The following is a 20,318-nucleotide window of genomic DNA, read 5'->3' on the forward strand; positions in this document are numbered from 1 at the left end:
TACATTTATTATCGGTAACTGCAATGACAAATGTAATAATCTCCCTCATTAATGTATTTAAAACTTTGGTAGTTTCATTGCAGCTCTCACCAGATGTTAAGCATTTAATGGAGGGACGAGTCAAAAGTCCTCACTTTTTAAAATTTGGATTTTCAAAGGAGATTTGTAACATTTCAGAAATCTACGAGGGCACTGAAATTAATATAATAAAATAAACCCAAAGGAGGTACATGAAAATTCCCCAAAAGTTAAGTTACTTAAAACAGCAAAAAATTATTTGGCGTAGTACGGTAGAGAAGCGAAAAATGTGAACGTCTCACCAAATCCAAATCCCATTGTTAGGGTTCAACCTATAAAAGGAAAACACATCATGAAGCGCCTACCTTGACTCCCCTTATTTTATACCATTTATAGCAAAAAAAAAAAATCCCACGAAACCACTTTTCAAAACCCACTCCACATCCCAAAACCACCTTTCTAGAACCCCCGCTCCCTGTTTTCTGGTATTCGGTATTTCCTCTTTCTCTCTCTTTTCCTTCTCTTATATCTCTTGTATTCAATTTTAAACCGTTTCTGTTTGCGAGAGTCACGCCCTTAGAGGTGAAGAAGGAGATTAGCTAGTTTTTTCCTAAAGAAGCTTAAAACTAAAATCTTAAAAACCCTAGAAATCCGCGGAGATGGCGTCGTCGAAGGTGATGGCGTCTGCAAGTTCGGCGAATTCGGATCTGGCGCGGCAGTCTTCAATATATTCGCTAACAGTCTCTGAGCTTCAGAATGATCAGAGTAAGAATTTTGGATCTATGAACATGGACGAGCTTCTTAAAAACATTTACGGTGATAATCCCTCGGCGGCTGAGATCATTCCGAACGCTGCTACCGGCGCCACCAATGAAGATGGCGAATCGAACGGTGGCATTCCAAATGTGAGCAACCGGTCGGTTGAAGACGTATGGAAAGATATTATAGCCAGTGCGGGTGGCGCTAGCGGTGATAGGAAATTAAGAGCTGTAAGTGATGCTCAGTTTTATAAGGACACAGCGTATGAGGAGATGACTCTTGAGGATTTTCTGGCGAAAGCTGGAGCAGTTAGAGAGGAAGATGTGAGGGTAACGCAAGCCGCCGGGCCGGCGCAAGGTGTGTTTTCTTCGGATCCAATGTTGAATAATCGGTTTCAGCAACAGGCACAACAGCAACCACAGCAGCCGCAGATTGATGGATCAGTTGTTGTGTTTGGAAATGGAGTCGAGGGAACGGGAGTAATAAGGGGGAAAAGGCGAGTGGTGGAGGAGCCGGTTGATAAGGTTGCGCAGCAGAGACAGAGGAGGATGATTAAGAACAGAGAATCTGCGGCTAGGTCGAGGGAACGGAAGCAGGTAAATTTTGGTTCTTCTTTTTTTGTTTTATTTTTAGTTTCCTTCGAGCAAGATGCGTTCTTATTGTGGTTCTCTGGCTTTAGGCCTACACTACTGAGCTTGAGTCTCTAGTGTCACAGCTGGAAGAGGAGAACGCGACACTTTTGAAAGAGCAGGTACTGCAGTTCAGTTCAATTTAGCTGTAATGCTGGCATCTTTAGAGTTTTTAATTAGTTGATTTGGTTTATTTTGTTTAGCGAGGCTTTGATCTTCTTTAGTCGATGGCTTTAGACATTTTTGAGCATGTCCCCTTTGAGTACTCTGAATAGGTTCTAACTCACATAATTTCACCTCAATATATGGAGCACGTTGATGAAGTTTTCATAGAAATTGGATGTGAGTAAGGCGTTGTTTGTTTTTAGGTAAAAATCATGTAAAATGAAAATTTTCAGATAAAATCCCACATTTTTGTTCCGACCTTACCTGAATATTTTCCGAAGAAAAGAAGGTTTGGTAAGTGCCTCCAAATTATTGATATGCGATTCAGCTCACCTCCGTTGTTCTTAGCCATAGCTCAACTGCATGAGGCTAGCTGCTTCGATCTTGTTCTCTTAGGCAGTGTATAGGGCCCAAGCTTCCACTAATTGTTAAACAGATATGTCTTCTATCCGAGAAATGCTATAAATTTGTTAGGTATTATTGAGTTGAGTCAAGTTCTTGAATTGCTCTATTCAGCTGACTTTTTAGTAGGGCCATCTAAAGGATAAACCCGTCACCATGAGAAGGATAAACAAAAGATCCAAGAGTACACTCTAGCTTGGTAAATCATTCAGTATCAGGTAGTATTTAGTGGAGGCAAGTTCTTCTTTTTTGTTTTTTGTTAGGAGTTTAGTTCAATTCTTAAGTTACTCTACTGAGCCCACTTTCAAGAAGGGTCCATCTAAAAGAGGAACCTCCCAACTATGTGTAGGAGAAACAAAAGATCCAAGGGGACACTCTTGTTTCATTTATCAATTTATCCGATTTATCCAACCTGATCTGGGGCTGGAGATCCCGCTTTACTCATCCAAGTCAAACTGTTCAGTCAATTGTTGACCTTTCCTTTTAGGGGGGGGGTTGTGTGTGCACATAACAAGTGCCTATGCAGAAACAGGGCATGATTAAAAAAAGGGAAAACTATGTTGTGGCAGGACTTTCGTCACAGGTCATTATCGCCTTTTGTTTTAGTTATGTTGTCATGTTTGCTTAAGAACCTGCCATAAAAGAGTGAAATAAACTCGGAAGTGTTTGTGAAATTTGTGGTGATTCAATTTTCCACCAGTGCTTGTATTTGTTTAATTGATGATTCTTGCCTCGGGATATTTTATCTGTTCGATGTGAAAATACGTGTGAACAGTTCATTGTCTGTTAGTAATCACTTGTTTGCAAAATGTCATTAATGGAGGCCTGATCCAAAATTCGGTTCTATTTTAGTCTCTTGGGTATGGGCTTTTAATTCTTTGGGTTTTATTTGTAATGGACTGAATTATAAGGCCCAAAAGTGGAGGTCGAAAGCGCTGTCTGAAAACAGGGGGCGTACCCAGTGCACGAGGCTCCCGCCACTGCGGGTTCTGGGTGGGGTCATAATGTACGCAGCCTTAACCCTGCTTTCGCAGAGACGCTGTTTCTAGACTTGAACCCGTGACAGGTCACAGTGCAGCAACCTTATCGTTGCACCAAATCCCACCCTCGGCTGTATGAAAACAGATATTTAATTATTAGTGGGTCTATTTGGTAAAATAGTTGGCTTTAATTCAGTCATTAAAGCAACCTATTTTGGTTAGTCTGGTTGGGCCCAAGTTATCTAGAAGACTTAGGCTTCAACAATTCTAATTAGTTAATTATTTTAAGTCCTTGTTAGTTAAGTTAGTCTAGCTACCTAAGAGTTTTAGATTAAGAAGACTATCTTTTGTTTTCTTATGAATATATAACCACCCCCGTGATGGTGGTTAATGTAATGTAATACAGAATTTGGATTTTGAATTATGTAGCCAAGAAGGCTTCCTCTTTTCTCTCTCTCTTCTGTCCCATTCTCCCATCCCTCTGTTCCTTTTCTTCGGTTATTATTCACGGGTACTGGTCAGAGTCCCTTGATAGCTCTGATCTCTGTTTCTCTTTCTTTTCCCAATGCAGGCTACTGAAACCTAGAAATCAGCAAGTCTTTTTCAATCCTGTTTTATCAGAAAATAGTCTAGATCTGGGCCTAAGGAGCAGCCGATCTGATCTTTGTTTGCTAATCTGGAATCTCAGTTGGTTGGCTGCATCAGTCATGCTTTGTCAGTGTTGACATGCTTACATACAAATTCATTTTTACAACATTAATAAAATTTCTTATAGATTCTGTGGCACAAAGACAAGGATGACATGCTTACATACAAATTCATTGTATAGTTTCTTTTAGCTAAAGTGAAGGACTATTTACCATAATTTTATTAGTTTAGTTAGTTTTTGGGTTTGAGATCTGTTTTGAAATTGCTTATGTATTTGATGTGACATGTATTTTTGCTGGCTATAACCTAGGGTATGGAAGTAGCAATTCAAAACAAAAAACTATTACTGCAGCATTGCTTGTTATTTCTTTGCCTCAAATGTAAATATTGTGCTCGTTATTTATTGGTGATCATAATTCAAGAAGTTCACAATTTGTAAATCAACTGGAGTAGATGGTACTTTTGAGTTTTGACATGTTGATACAAGAAGATCATCTGTGGACTATAGATTCTATGCTTGAGGATTAAGAAGTATTTCTGGTATATTAATTGCATGAGGGTGTGCCTTTTTATTTGCTAAACAATGCCCGGGATACTTTTTCTTATATCATGATTTGAGACCTTAGAGAATACTTTGCCTGTTATTCTTCAAATAATTTCTGAACTGATTGAAAATTTTCAAATTTTGCAGAAAGAGGAGAAAAAGAAGAGGCTTAAGCAGGTGTGTTTTAATAATTTCTTTCTTCTTCTTATCAAAAGACATGGATACTGCAAAACATTTTTCGTTGGGAATTTGTTTCTCTAGCTCTTGCTGAAGCTTATGTACTCAAAAAAAAAAACAAAAAACTGAGGCACATCATAACTGCTTCCTTATTTCAAAAGGAATAAGAAGCAAGGTTCTAAAACTCGAGTTTCGACCGGCCAGAAACCGAGATATGGTCGAAACCAGGTATTTTTTCCCAGCCAACTTGAGACTGTGGTTTCGAGGCCCAGGAATGGTTTTTTTAAGTCTGATTTTTTGTATATGGCCTATTTTTGACATTCTAAACACAATGCATGAACTATTTTCACAAAAAAACAATCAAAATGGTTGTACAAAAAAGGTAGAGTTGTAGATCGGGCATGCATTCTAAACGCCATGCATGAACTAGGTGTTTCCCATCCAACACCTGACTCTGGTAGAGTCGTAGATCGGGCCATTGGTGCTAACATATATAAATTTCAACAATTTATACCATGTATTCATGTGTTGTACAAAATAATTGATTTTTGGGTAGAGAACACTATTACCTTTGAGCTTGAACTCCGAAACACTGGATTAATCAACTTGATGCAGCTTGTAGATGCACCAAACGAAGAAACAATGCGAAGAAATTCACACTTTTGAGCCAAAATGTCACTCCCTGTATCGAAATCACTGAGACAGAATGGGTTTCGATCGAAAGTTGCGAGAAATGGCAAGTTTTGATCGAAACTTGTCACTTTATATATGCTGGTTTGGGTTGGTTCAGTTAGTTTCAACCAGTTTCGAATGAAACTGAGATATCTCGGTCGAAACTGGTCGAAACCAGTGACTTTTAGAACTCCCTACGCAACTCGTCTGGGTTTCTTGCGAAACCGAGATCTCTTTCCATGATAAGAAGTTTTGCATGCCTCAACCAAGTCAATTTATTGATATTGTTAGTAATGTTACTAGTTTTTTCCAAAATTGAGCTAAGTAGCTTGTACTTGTCTGCAACTTCTTCTGATTGAATGTACCCAATAAACTGTTTGCTATTATTTAATGCTATGTTCTTTGTATTGTCAAAATATGCTGGAAACCTCATGAGTGTAGATTTTAACATGTGGTTTTTGACACTGATATTGCAACAAATGATCTACAATCAGGTTGCGTGTTTGGTTTAAGATCAGCCTTGTGCACTAACCACGTGGTATGACCCAGGTATAAAGCATCGGTATCGGGTATCATTTCGGAAGGGTGATTTTAAGTGACATATCGTTTCGTATCGCAGAGACACAAGATACGCTAGATACATGTGGAAATGGTTAAGAAACAAATGGGAATGCTTAGGGTATATGCAAAATAAACTTTTGAGGCGTAAAACTCTATAAATAAATAATATGTGAAATATATCATGTATAAAAAAGAGAACAAAGTATAACGAGACAAGTGCATTCAATTGATTATATATAAAGGATCTCTTTAGGCATATCTAGTTTCCTGGTTAAAACTTGTCTGTTTAATGTGATTTTGTGGCATTGAATGTTTATTCAGTTTCCTAATGGGGCAAAGATATGGCATTATCCTGAGATATTTAGAGAAGTTAAGATCTATTGTTGGGGCATGAGGCTTTGAGCAACTCTTAATTTGGGAATTTTCACTTAGGCTCTGCTTGTTTTGATATAAGATTTTCCCTCCATGTAAAGTGTCACATTGAAGGAGGAAGACAAGCTTGCCTTTTCAAAGGCTTCAACTCTGGAAAGGCAAGCTTCTTTCTTATGCGGGGTGTGGTTCTTATCAAATCTGTTTTGGAATTCTCTTATATTTATTGGTCTGGCATTTATGGGTTGCCCCAATCTACTATCAAGTCCTTGGAGTCCCTTATGTCTTCTTTTCTCTAGAAAGACATTGACTCCGCAAGGTTTCTTCACCCCATAAGTTGGGCTTCTGTCCGCCTTTCGAAGGGGGAAGTAGGTTTGGGTATAAGGAGAATCAAAGAGGTGAACTTGGCTGAGATCATTAAATTGATCTAGAAAATAGTCTTTAAAAAGAGAAGTATTTGGGTTGATTGGATCTACTCGGGGCTTCTTCGCTATGATACTTTTTGGTCAATCTCTACCACGTCCGATGCTTCATGGGTCTAGCGTAAGATTTTAGCTACACGCCATATGGTTCTGGGAGCTAGTTGCTCTTCTATTGGCGATGGTAACTCTACTTCCCTCTAGTTGGACCATTGGCACCCTATGGGGATCCTTCTCCACTTGGTCAGCCATAAAACTATTTATAGTTCGGGGCTCCCTAGACATTTTATGGTAGTTGATATCTTAGATCCTGTTGGTTGGGCTCCTCCCCCCTCCCTCCACCCTATGCTTAATAATATTTGGAATGCCCTGCCTTCTATCTCTAGAAGACCCTCTGGGAGAGGTGATTGTGTATTTGGGTGTCGAATTCATTTGGCTCCTTTAGCGCTAAAGCTGCTTGGGACTTTATTCACTAGGGGCCTCTTGGCTCCTTGAAGGAAGCTCGTTTGGTTCAAGCATCACATTCCCTGCCATTGCTTCACAGTCTAGCGAGTTTTTTTTAATTACCTTCCAACGCAGTCCTTTCTTCACCATCGCCAAATTATTGTCCCCCATATGCTACCTTTGCTGGAATGTTGTGGAAGATATTGAACACCTATTCTTTGCTTGTCCTCTCTCCTCCTCCATTTGGAAAGGCATTTTAGCCAAATGTTGGCCTAGAAATCGAAGAATTCTCCCTTTTAATAGAGAATGGATTTGGGTTGATATGTCTTTTGCTGGATCTTCTATCTGTGACACGGTTGGCAAGTTGGCTTTTTGTGTTGTCATCAATCATATTTGGATGGAATGAAATATCAGGAAATGTACTACCAACTCTCGGCCTCTCCAACAGATTTGGGATTCCATTTCTTTTGCAATTATAGCTAAGCTCTCGGCGGCTGTTCCCTCTATATGTATTAACACCCCAAGGAATAGGCTTATTGTTGTCTCCTGGGGCCTTCTCTCAGTCTCCCTTCAAGCCTCTGCCTCCTTTGTTTGAGGCTAAGGCTTTTTCCCCCTTTGGAGGCTGCTGTAGTCCTCTTTCTCTTTGGTAATGAGTTTTTTATTCACCCAAAAAAAAAAAAAAAAACGTGTTACATAATCTCTCAGCGGTTGTTCCCTCTTTCTCTCTGCCTCCTTACACAAACTTTTTATTATTTCTCAATTTGATTTTGTGCCCTTTTTTCATCTTTAAGTCTACTTGCTACCATAGAAGTTTAAGAATTCTGAGGGCCATTGGATAGTAAATACTTCTTATGAGATTGACTTTTACATAATTTTTAGGTCTAAAAATTGTGCTAGTTTCAATATATACAATTCCGGTCACTTGCAATAGTTTCTATTATTATTTTGTAGGTCTATCTGGTAATTAGACCTTATCCTACACTAGAGCATTTTAAACATTTCAGGTCAAACCTAAAAGGGGTAATTAAATTTCATAAACAAAACAAAATACTTTGACTATGGATTTTGTAATTTTGTTTGACTTGAATATTCAATTCCGGTCAACTCTATAAGGGTAATTAAATTTTATAAAAGCACAACAAAATACTGGGACTATTTAATTTGTAGTTTTTGTTCCACTTGAATGTTCAGTTCTTTTGGTTGCCGTTGACTGGCACAAGTTTTTATTATGTAACTGATTTCTTCAATAATTGAGTCCTACATCTTGGGGAGTTCTTTAAGCGATATAAATCTCTAGGGCACTCAAACATGATGGATGTTTAGAATTGGCTTTATATATATGCCTATTTGAGGCACATAAAATGGTCTTTGTCTACACTTTGAGTACTCTACATGAATTGACCAGAGATACTCCACAAGAAGTTCAATGTTTATAGGATAACAAGGGTTAGAGAGGACCACTTAACTTTAGGGTCTATTGGGGATTTACTCACCCAAGTGTGGGACTCATCACAAGAGGAGCTCAAACTCAAAGGGACTCACTCACCCAAGAGTGGGACCCACTTAGCACTGGAAGTTATATTGGAAACATACTCTTCCTTTTCGTTATACTTCAAAATACAAATATAGATAGGGGAAGGAAAAACTAGCTGTTGGGAGAGATGTTGTATTACGAAGAGATGGTGCCACATCATCATAAGAGTCGTCGGAGAGGTGAAATAATGGTATAATAAATGCAAGATGATATAATGCTTGCATAACAAAAAAGGGACGTTGGTCATGAAGGGTTTTTTGGGTAATAAAAGAAAAGGATTGGCAATATCATGGTTGATGACGTCATCATCTCCACTGCTTTAGAAGAACTCGTCCTTGAGTTTGAATTGATCCTTTCAAATTTTGACCGGCATTGTGTATCAATCATTGGTCAAGTTCTCCATTATCCAGTTTGCTTCTTAATTTCGGATTGATTTTGTAGATTTGCTTGCCATAAGAATCGAAATTTGCTCTGATACCAAGTTAATGTAGGACAGGCGCAAAGGGGAAGACAATAGAAATAGAGGAGGGAATTTGGAGAAATTTCATTAAGAAAGAACGAACAAACAAGGATAGATGAATAACTTGGGGATTCACTCACCCAACAAGAGAGGACTCATTCAACTCTCAAAGTGCTTAAATTAGCAATTGGGGGCAATTCTATGAGTTTATTTGGTCCATTGGCTTGGGCCTAAATGTGGGTTGCACCATCCAGATGATGTAAGAGAGGTTTTGGACTAGAGCAAATGACCATTACAAGCAACTATTGATGTTCGCCGATGACATTTGGAATGTGAGGAGGGTGACTTAGTCGTGGTATACTTGCAAAAATAAAGATCATAGTTGTCAAGGTGTCCTGGAGATATTTTTTAGGGGCACCTTGGTCGCCTAGGCGACACCTTGGTGCCTTGTTGGTGTCACTTGGTCTTTTTACCGTCTCGATCACCTTGGGTCGCCTAGGCATCATGGTAATTATAATAAATATGTCGTAGTTGTATCTACAACAAGCTCAAATACAAGAAGATTGATCCTTGTTGCATTATCAAGAAAATAGAACTAAATGCTTATCATGTTGAACCCCTATTATGGTGGTCCCAACACTCCAATGATAACACAAAGACTTGGGAGTTTCACTAACAGCTAATGCATCAACGGTGGTAGATGTGCTTAATTCAAGGTCCATCACTACTCGACATGGCTCATACACTCAATATCTTGTTTGATAGAAGCAGAAATCAAATTCTGAAGATACTTGGATCAATTAGTCCGAATTACAAAAGCTTGACCCTTACTTATGGGAGCCAACATGAAATTACACTCGAGGACGACTTCTTCTCAATAGGGAGAGGATGGTGCAGCCCACGTTTAGGCACAAGCCCATGGACATGCAACTCCAATGTTCAAAAGAAACTCATAGAATTGGCCTGGCACATAGCGATTAATGCTTTTTGAATGTTGGGAGCAATTAATTCTCCTCAAATAGCTCTTTCTTCCTCTTCTTATTTTCTTCCTTTTATCTATATATGTATGTCATGCTATTGTGAAGGTAGTTTTGGAACTCCATATGAATATTAAGTTAACTTTGAGAGTTGAGTGAGTCTTCTCTTGTTGGGTGAAGCCTATTTATTAGTAATTACCGGTAAATTAGATGAGTATTGAATCTCCTAAAATTCTCTATTGAGAAAGAGGCTAAGGCGACCTCCCAATTACGCCAACTAATTCCTTAAAAATCCTCTAATATCCATGTTTTCTTCTCTCCTAAAGATAGGTAACATGTACCAGCTTGGTATCAGAGCTGGAACATGGATGATCGGGTGGAGCGACTGGAAGGAGAAGTAAGTACTTTGAATGAAGGACAATAACAACTTATTCAAGATCAGCAACAGATACTTTCAAGGCTTGATGAGCTCTTTGAAAGATTGAGTACCTCACGTCCTCCCTTTCATTATGAGGTGGGCAAAAATTCAAGAACTGCTGCTTCGCCGCAAGAAGTCCGACCTCCTTCTGGCAATCAAAATCCACGATCTGCCACGTCCCAACAAACCTTCACGCCTAAGTTGATCAAGTTGGACTTCCCACACTACAATGGGGAGGAAGACGCGACCAGTTGGATGTGCCATGCAGAGCAGTTCTTTGATTTTCATTAGACACCAGAGAAGGAGCCTGTTGTGTTAGATTCCTTCTATTTAGAAAGAGACACACAACTCTTGTATCAAGTTTTTAAGAGAGATGAAGAAAGGGTAACGCGCATTTTTTGTGATGGGCTACATGCAAGGTTCAGACCAACTCCCCTCCAAGACTTTTTTTGCTAAGTTACAACAACTTGGCATAGTTCGGGATTATCCGTCCAAGTTTGAGAAACTGCTTTACAAGGTGGGACCCACACCGCCACATCGACAAGTCAGTTTTTTAGTAAGCGGTTTGAAGGAGCAAATCAAGGTGCACGTCCTAGCTGGTTGCCCCACAATCTTATCTGTAACTATTAGATTGGCTCGACTGTATAAGGCCTGTGACCAATTACTTGAGAGAAAGAGCATACCACCTAATAAAGAACCTCTTCACGTTTGTCGACTCCCGTCAACGGAAATACAAGAAAGGCAGGCTAAGGGACTTTGTTACAACTGTAACGAGTGGTTCGTACCGGGACATTGATGCAAGAAATTATTCTTGATCGAGGGTTGTTGCGAAGAGGAGGAAAGGGGGGATTTAGATACCTTGAAGAGTCAGTTTCCAACGAGTGGTCTTGAGGACAAGACCAAAGTCTAGTGGGGAGGAGTTGTTACGTGCATGAACATCCATCATTCCATATTCCATGTGATCCATGCAAGGGATTAGTGACATTTGTCGATATGGTTATAGTAAGTTGTATTGACGTTGGAAAGTTAGTAAGTGGGTTAGTGAGATTGGTTACAGTAGATGTGTGATAGGACTTAGGAGTAGTTGTATCCTAATTGTAACGGCTAAAATGCCTATTTATTAGTAATTAGCAGTAAAGAGGATAAGTATTGAATTTCCTAATTCTCTATTGAGATAGAGGCTAAGGCGAGCTCCCAATTACGCCAACTCATTCCCTAAAAATCCTCTAATATCTATCTTTTCTTCTCTCCTCAAGATAGGTAAGCATGCACAAACTGTGCATTTACCAGTGAGTCCCCAAGTTATCCATCTATATTTATATGTTCCTTTTTTATTAATAAAATTCTTCAAATTCCTCTTTTGTTGTTTTTCCCCTTAGCTTGTCCTAAATCACCAAACCTTGTGATGCAGGAGCAATTCCTGGGACCAGCCTAACCCGTTGGGGGACCCATGTGAAGATGAGCTGGACCAATTAGGTTTTTGGTTTCAGTAGGATATCTTAGTTTATTTATTTATGGGCTGATGTTCTCTGTGTTGCAGCGCAGCCTGCGCCCAGACACATGAGCCTGCCAATCAGGGGTCAGGGTGGTCATTTTGCCAACCCCCATGTGTCTGGGCACAGCCTGCACCCCCGGCACAGAGAACATTTGGCCTTTATTTATTTAGCTTTTTATTAGTTGGATTTATCTTGTAATTTTTACTTTACTTTTATTAGGCTAATTATTGATAGAGTCTATTTAGGAATTTATGAGTCCCACTTAGAGTTTAAGTTTAATTCCAGTTTTAGATTATGATTAAGATTGTTTCAGTTTTAGAATTGGAGTCTTCAATTATTTTCTTTAAATATTGGTGTAATTAAACGGTACTCAGATTGGAATGAATTGATTTGTTTGGTTGAAACCTCTTGTGGTTTTGATTGCTTGTGTGAGCCCCCTCTTTTTCTTCTTTCTTTCTTTCCTGTTTTTCGTTTTCTCTGTGGTGCGATTCCATTGCTTTGAAAAGTGTTCGCTGGAACTCTATCTCTTTAACCCGCATCTGTCCATGAATCAGGAAACTTTCTATTGTTTGAGGTGGCTTGGCCTTCTAGATATTGAGGCTATGGGAATCTGCCATTAGAAAGAACCAACTCAAGTTGCAGAACTGATTCTGTTTCTTACCGCCATAGTCAGTTTAAGGGGCTGATCTTTCGATTGATGCTTGTTTGATTTCGTTTCTATGGTTTGGAGTTCATATAGTGAGGGATTACTAACCTGATCGTGGGTTTCTGGTGTTAATTGGAGCCTTAGATGACCGGCTGGACTGAATGTAAGAAACTCCTTCACTGGTTCTGTACGTTATCAAGATGTTGAAGACGATTCCTCTTTCTCCTTCTCAATTAATATCTTGATTTACTTTCCAATTATGCCCCCTCCTTTTACTTTTATACCCCATTATCCCTTGTTTTCTATTTCGTTCCAAGCTTTCCCTTTCTATACCACTTTTTCGTTACCCACAATTTATTCTTCTTTCCTCTATTAGTTGACTCCTATTAATTACAATTTAAAAGTTTGCCATCACTTCTTGTACTTGGATCTTAATTGTCTAAGTGGGGTCCATAAGTGATCCAAAACAGGTTTTTGGGACCCCTGCCCCACATGACCTTCAGTCTTTTTGTTTCTTTTCAGTTTCCCTGGTTGAAGTTGGAGTTCTATATTTTCAGTGGAGTCTTTGAAGTTCTTTGCAAAGTTAGAGTCAATTTAACTTTCTTATTGGTTAAGAGTTGTGGGTTTAGGCTATTTCCAGCTGTGGTGTTAAGGGACTGATTTTGAGAGATCTATATGTGGCCATATACACTGGCGAGTAGAGCCATGAATTTTATATAAATGCGACAAAAACGTTGAGTTTTCTTCTGTCATGTGGCTTCACAGTTTCTAGGTAGGGAATCTCTGGTAGGGTGGATTCCCTTGGGCCCCGTTTGTTTAGGGAGGGCAAGGTGGGGTGGGATTGTTGGGAAGATGGTACCCACATGTTAGAGGAGTTATGTTGGGGTGGAAATGTTGAGGTAAAGTTGAGATAAAGTTACTTTTCCCATGAATAGTAACCAAATTTGTATAGCAAAGGGGTGGGATTTTGAAGTGCCATATTAGCAGACAAAGCAGTTAATGATGTCCCCTGAGCTTTTGTAAGTTCACCACCCCAAATTAACCAAACAAGATTGGGGTGGGATTTTGAAGTGTCACATCAGCATTTTCCCACCTCAATTCTCCCACCCCACGTAAGTCCCCTCTAAACAAACAGGGCCTTAAGAACCAAATTGGATCTTCTGGAGATAAGAGTAGATTTTTCCATCAGTTTTCTTCTTCTGATCATCTAGTTCGGACTTCTGATTCAGTTCATCAAGGGAAATTTCGAGTAGCAGCCAGTATTCAGGTCAGTGGGGTTTAGGTTCCGTTTGATTCAGTTCTGAATTTCTGGTTTCTCCGTTTCTGTGATGTAACCAATAACATTCCGATTTCTTAAGTTCCTATGTGCAATTAATTTATTGCTTCTATTAAGCCCTTGAAACCTGCACTTGAATTTGGACCACAGTGCACAAAAGACGAGATTTTTATCTTTCTGGAACTGCAGGCTATGTTTGGATCTTCAAACCGTGCCTATTTCATGTCTGTATAAGGCCTTGTTTGTAAGAATTAGATTTCATGTTCTTAAACCTAAATTCTGGCTTTCTGAATTTCAGAGTTTCTGTTACACTTACAATTCTGTTTGAATTTAACCTTGCTGTCTTCCCTATTCCTTTTATTTTATTTTTCCTATTTTTATTGAGTGTTATTTCTGGATCCTTGTCAAAGTAGGACTTTCCTATTTTCAACTCATTGTCTAGAACCTTGCCCTTATGAAATTGGGGGGGGGGGTAGGATGAACTCTAAAACCCTTCCAGATAGGATCCCAATCTAACCCAAAATTGACAGAAAATTAAACTCTCTCCGATGAGAGCCAAACTTTAGGAATCAAACACAGATATAGGGAATAAAATCCCTTCAAAAGATGGGAATGATCCATCAGTTAGATTTAAAGTAATAAAACTTGGAAACAGAGAAACTCAATTAAATCAAATCAGGCCATCAGAATTAAATAAAACTTGGATCGAATCTCTGTTTTAACAAACTTACCCAATCCCCAAAGTATTAAAGCAACAAGCAGGATGGATTAAAATTAAATTGAAAAAAAAATATTCTGGAATCACAAATTGCGGGCTTGGGGTGATAACTAAGTAGCACTCTAATCAAAACTCAGAAGATCACCAAACCCAGGTGAGTTCCCTTCTAGGGATGCTCTTTGATCTCCCAAATTTTGGGTGCAATCGGATCAAGGGTTTAGTTTTAACTAACAAAATACTAGGTGCTGAAATCAAGTAAGAAACAGGGTATGCGCAGATGCTTTAAATCTGAAATTAAACTCTGATCGAATCTGACCTGTAGATTCGGATATGATATCGGAGGAAGGATCAACTAATCCCAATGAAATCTGGAATCAATTGATACCCAACAGCAGCAGCTATCGAACAGATCACAAGGGCAGTATGTTGTTGGCTGCAAACAAAGAAGGAAGAAGGGGAAACCTATCTCAGGTCTAAGGGAATCCCACCCGCAAGGACCAGCTTCTCACCGAGACTGATTCCCACAGCTTCATGCGCAAGACTACTAAATTTTATTCCAAATCCAAAATCTTGTCTTTGGCAAAGGCGTTACATTGTATTTATATAAAAAAGTGCTTACCCAGTGCACGAGGCTCTCGCCACTGTGGGGGTCTGGCCATCTGGAGAGGGTTACAATATATGCAGCCTTACCCCTGCTTTGGCAAAGAGGCTGTTGCCAGTACATTGTATTTATAATAACAGAAATAAAATCCTAGTATGAATAGGAACCTTTATTTGCTTAGTAAACTGAAATAAAATTGAACAACTGTCCTACTAGAACTAGGAATCAATTAAAGCAAATTAGTTAAACCCTTGTTGGCTTGATCAAGCCCACGGTTTGGGGCACACTCCATCTCCAACGAGTTTGCTGGTCCCACTTATGCTAGCTGGCTCATTTTCATGGATCTGGTCCACCTCATTGCTTGGTTCATGCTGGTTCGAGTGGTCCAAACTACATCACTTTATTAAACATATTAGTCCTCACTACTTCAGCTAATGGCATCTTTAGGCTTCCCCCTACACTTCCAACTTTTACCAGGCCATCTTCTCATTGGTGAAGTAATACTAATACCAGGTTTCGTCTCCCTTCAATTCATATTGTTTTGTCACAATGTCACCTCTTTTAATTGTTCAACAGGATCGATCCCACTCATAGTCTGATGGAGTCGACATGCATTGTCCTCTGACTATAGGACCAATGAATGTCACTTCATAGTCCGGGAGAAGAATGAGTATAGTCCTTCAATGATGTGCTAGGAAGCTTCAATGATGTTTTCTCAAGTGATTCTGGTGTTGATGCGGCGAAAAATCGAAAAAGAAAGGCACAAAATAGTAAAAATCAGGTTAAAAAGTCGAAATGGGAATCTCTAGAGAGCACTCGGTCGAAATTTCGACCGAGAGTCATGAGACCTTGCATTTTATACTTGGGCTTTGTAACGTCTCGGCGAAATTTTGGCGAGGTGCTACAAACAGCCGAAATTCTGACATTTCGCAGAAATTTCGACCGAAATTTGGTATTTTTCATTTCGGCTATACATTTCATCTCAGTCACACTGAAATTTCGCCGAGATTTAGTACTATGGACGCAAGGCGAAACCAGCAAGGCAACCAAGGTGGCTAGGTGATGCCTCGACAACTATGCTCGCCGCCAATGTTGCATTTAGATTTGCTTAAAGTTGCAACAGACAAATTAGGCTCCTGCCCTTAACTCATATTTTTGTGGATTAAATAACTCCTTGGAAGTGGTACACAATGTTCAGTCTGTAACTCTGTTTATAGGCTCTTGTTGTGCTTTGCTAACTTCTTTTCTTTTACATTATAACGCTGCCCTGGTTTACTTTTCCCTAGATGAAATATCTTTGAACAAAGGGCTGATTTCCTCTATAAATCACCATTGTCTTGTGAAATAATGTTAATTTTACATTATTGATGGGAGATGTCTTCCTTTGTTTTTTTTTTTTTTTTGGGGCGGGGGGGGGGGTGGGGAGGATGGAAGTTCTCCTATACAGCAAGGGATTATCATCTTCAGAGAAAATGAGGATAGTAAGCCCTTGACAAAGCTGTATTGGTTTATCAGGAAGTTAAGAAGCACAAAAGGCATACCCAGTACACGAACCTCCGGCCACTGCGGGGTCTGGGGAGGGTGATAATGTACGCAGCCTTACCCCTGCTTTCACAAAGAGGTTGTTTCCCGACTTGAACCTATGACCACTTGGTCACAATGGAGCAACCTTACCATTGCACCAAGCCCCCTCCCCTGTTGGGCAGTTAAGAAGCATCATATAGATAAACTCAGTGTAGCGGAGATGAGGTTGAGATGGATGAGTGGCAAAACTAGGAAGGATAAAGAATGATCATATTAAATTGATTTGGGAGTAGTTCCGATACATGATATGCTATCAGAAAGTCCTTTGAGGTGGCATGGCCATGTTCAACGGAAGCCTTTGGATGCACTAGTACAAAGGAGCGATTTGTTTTAGAATGAAGGAACTAAAAGAGTCGGGCAGACCTAAAATGACCTTAGGAGAAGTGGTGAGGAAAGACATGCATAGCTTAGGCCTTGTATCAAGTATGACCTCGAATAGCTGATTGGAGGACAAGGATCCACGTAGTTGACCCCATTAGTTGGGATAAGGCTGAGTTGTTGTAAAAACACCCTTGAGTTCTTTTGATTGAATGTGCCAACTTGTGCAGCTAGTAAGCATGGTGGTCTGTTGTTGTCGCGTCTTGGGTTCAAATCCCACTTTCACCTTGGTGGTTGGATTGGGGTGCAATGATGTAGCTCTAAGTGGAGAGAAGAAGAAGTCCTGAATTTAGGGCTTAGTTAGGGAGCCATAGATTAGGATTATTATTCTCCATACTTAGTTTATTTTCCTGTTTTTAGACTGCACCGGTTTAGAATTGGTTGCACCCAATTGGTTCAATTGGTCTAATTTAAGTGAAGTGTTCCTATTGGCTAATAGATCCTTAAATCCTATTGGCTAGTATGGAATCTTCTTTTAAATTAGTTGTTTTAAGTTAGATTCTTTTAATTTGAGTTAATAGGGGTAATTAGGTCTTTTCAGGGTTTTTAAGTTATTAGCTTTGTTTAATTAGGTCCCTTCCACGATTTTAAGTGAGGAGGTAGTTAATTTGCATTAGGATTTGGCATAAAGCCATAAATAAAACAAAATCGTGAAGGCTACCCCACAGTTTTTTGAATGAAAATTTCGTGTGTTTGCTGGCTGGCATTGCTGCTGTTCCTTGCTCCTTGAGAGTGTGTGCATCCTTGTGGGTTTATCAAGGTGGAAAGGGATCGGTGGACTCCGGTTGACTCCTTACACCGTGACGGCTGGGAGGATCTCTCTCTCTGAAGGTGGTTTCATCCTTCATCCTTCAAGCTGCTACTGGTGGATTCCTATGGTAAGTTTGAGTTTTAATTCTATTTTTTTATTCCTTCTCCTTCCCCATTTGATCCCCCTTTATTTTTCTGTTTTACTTTCATAAACCCTAGAGTGCTGAATTCTGTCCAGATCTGTTCCTCCATCAGAAATCAATCAAACTTAGGCCATAGCCTCCCACACCATTGTCTACACTCGACCCTAGCTGCTGCCCATAATCAACACTCAAAACCCTAAGTCCCTCTTCTCCATTAAGGCCCCGTAAACCCTAAAATTCCCACAGCATATTCTGGCCATCAGAATTGGACCATATTCTGGTCGAACCTCCCTCCCACAGTCCCCTACACTCGATCCAAAACCCTGCCCTAAATTCCCCTTAGAAACCCTAAATTCAGCCTATTTCCTAATTCCCAAAACCCGAAACCCTAACCCTAAATCTGCAGAATTATAAAACCTAACCAAATCCTATTTTCTTTATACCAAAATAACCCCCTAGACCTGCCTATTAAAACCATATAAGACCCATTCCAGAATTCTAAAACCTAACCCTAGTTTTGACCTAAAACCTTAATTCTGCCCAGCCAAACCAGCAGCCTTATTTAGATCCTATTGCTTGGCCTCTAGTGGGATTTTGTCTCCTATCTAGAGCTACATTATGCAGGGGTAAGGGGTGGCAGTTTATCTTTGTAATGCCAAAAATTTGTAGTGCCAAAAGGTGTGGGGGAAGGGGGGATGAAAGGAATTCTTCTGTTTGGGTTAATGGGCCCATTTGGCTAAACCTTGTGATCTAGTTTGGAGGAGGCAGGCTTGTTTCCTGAAGGAATCTTGGAGTTATGGTCCTCACCCCCACTTCCGGCGGATGCTAGTCCTTTTCTTTTTCTGTGTGTGTTGAGGGTGAGGGGTGAGGGGTGCGCACCATGCATTCTTGCGTACACCAAAAGGTGGAGTTTATTTTTGCATAGTAAAGGGCTGGAGTTTACTTGCCACCCCAACAGCTTGGAATTGACAGTATAAACCTGGATGAACATACAACTAGCAGGTTTGTTGTCCCACTGAGTCAGTACTTTGCAGCGCCATAGTATTGCCTCTGGACTATGCTCTCTACTGTAGTTATATGATTTATTCTTTGGTTTGTTTTGGGTGGGATAATTTTGCCTGCAAAATCAATTGATTGTTGTTTGCGTCTCAATCCAGCTGATACATCTGAATCGTGATTGGCACCATCAGTCCAGTTTCCAATCTCAGCTTTTTTAAATCCTTGTTTAAGAGAAACTATTAGAATTATTCCATTGTTACCTTATTTCAGTGCTAACATCCAATTGATTAATTTGCAGCTCATGGAAAATGTGATCCCAGTACTGGAGAAGCGTAGACCTCCATGTGCTCTTCGGAGAGTTCGTTCTATGCAATGGTAGGAGTGAGCATTACAAGGATTAACATACATGGAACCTTCTAATGCGAATAACTCCCCGAAGGTATAGGAGGCTAACACCTGTAAGAGATCAATGTCTTTCTTTTTTAGAAATTATTTTACATGTCAGGTATGTTCCTCCACTGTGTATAAAGAGAAAAAAAAACTTTTGAGGGTGTTCAACATGAGATTTGGAAGGCAATTTCATTGAAGCTGGAATGAGGTGTTCTTTTATTATCTGTGTGTATTGTTCCAAAGCTGCGAACGTATCAGAGGTGTCATGTGTTGTCGAGGTTAAGAGTTAAAAATGAAGGTAAATAGGGAACCGTTTCAGTCACAGAAGCATGTTTCTTCATTTGCTACTTTGGGAGGGAAGCAGTGAAGCATGGACTGGAAGCTTTTTCCCTTTTTTATATGTTATAATTGTTAATAAACAATATGATAGTTAAACAAGTTACCCAAAAAAATATATATATGATAGTTAAACAGGATAAGTATACAAGAAGAGCACCTGTTGTCTCATTTTAGCATCTGCATGCATTTCCCGAGGTGTTTCTGGATATTCTTGTTGAGAGGCTATGGCAACCTTTGAATCTTTTCTTTGCAGCAAATAACAGGAACTGGTAGTTGATTTAGCATAAATATTCAAATCCCCATATGGAAAAGATGCTAATCCAACAGTAATTGGTTGGGGTTAGAGAAGACGTTGTAGCCTACATGATAATTGGGCAGTGAGGACCATGTTAGGATTAATCTGGGTTAGTCCAAGATTTTGCTGCTCTACTAATATCGAATCAATAAGAAAGGTGCTGGACCCTCCGAGATATTGAGTGAGAGTTACTTGTTTGATTTCTCCTGTTCTCTATCAATGTAAAGTTCTCTTGGGATGAAATCCCCAAGGTGCAAACACTTCCATGCAGGTTAATTCTTGAGAGGGGCAATTAGGTAGTAGAACCATGATTTTTAATTTCGGTATCTCGGATGATACTGATACGTAAATGGTTTTGCTCTCAATTTTAGTAAAAAGTAGATTTTGTGGAAAAATTTGCCCCTACTAAGAACTCTTCCACTGATAGATTTTGTGTTGGCTACTTGGCTTCCGCCAATCCAATGTTGATAGATTTGAATTATTATAATATAAATATAGGGATTGAGTTCTCTGGCCAGAAGCGTAGC

At 39.6% G+C, this 20,318-nt stretch overlaps 1 protein-coding gene across 1 annotated transcript; it reads left to right on the plus strand.

Annotated features, from left to right (window-relative positions):
* Positions 1–385: 385 nt before the first annotated feature.
* Positions 386–19,441, plus strand: LOC122669859 (bZIP transcription factor 12-like). The gene is made up of 4 exons (XM_043866736.1): positions 386–1,373; positions 1,457–1,528; positions 4,293–4,322; positions 19,066–19,441. The coding sequence occupies exons 1-4, from the start codon at positions 678–680 to the stop codon at positions 19,144–19,146; spliced, it is 879 nt and encodes a 292-aa protein (XP_043722671.1). The 5' UTR covers positions 386–677; the 3' UTR covers positions 19,147–19,441.
* The last annotated feature ends 877 nt before the right edge of the window (positions 19,442–20,318 follow it).

The sequence above is a fragment of the Telopea speciosissima genome, chromosome 7 (assembly GCF_018873765.1).
Source record: "Telopea speciosissima isolate NSW1024214 ecotype Mountain lineage chromosome 7, Tspe_v1, whole genome shotgun sequence".
In the NCBI taxonomy this organism is placed as follows: Eukaryota; Viridiplantae; Streptophyta; class Magnoliopsida; order Proteales; family Proteaceae; genus Telopea; species Telopea speciosissima.

Bases quoted from the DNA above. Each gene is read 5' to 3' on its own strand.
- LOC122669859 (XM_043866736.1), top strand. From the start codon at position 678: ATGGCGTCGTCGAAGGTGATGGCGTCTGCAAGTTCGGCGAATTCGGAT. The intron at 1,374-1,456 runs GTAAATTTTGGT...CTCTGGCTTTAG, and splicing joins GGTCGAGGGAACGGAAGCAG to GCCTACACTACTGAGCTTGA. The intron at 4,323-19,065 runs GTGTGTTTTAAT...ATTAATTTGCAG, and splicing joins AAAAGAAGAGGCTTAAGCAG to CTCATGGAAAATGTGATCCC.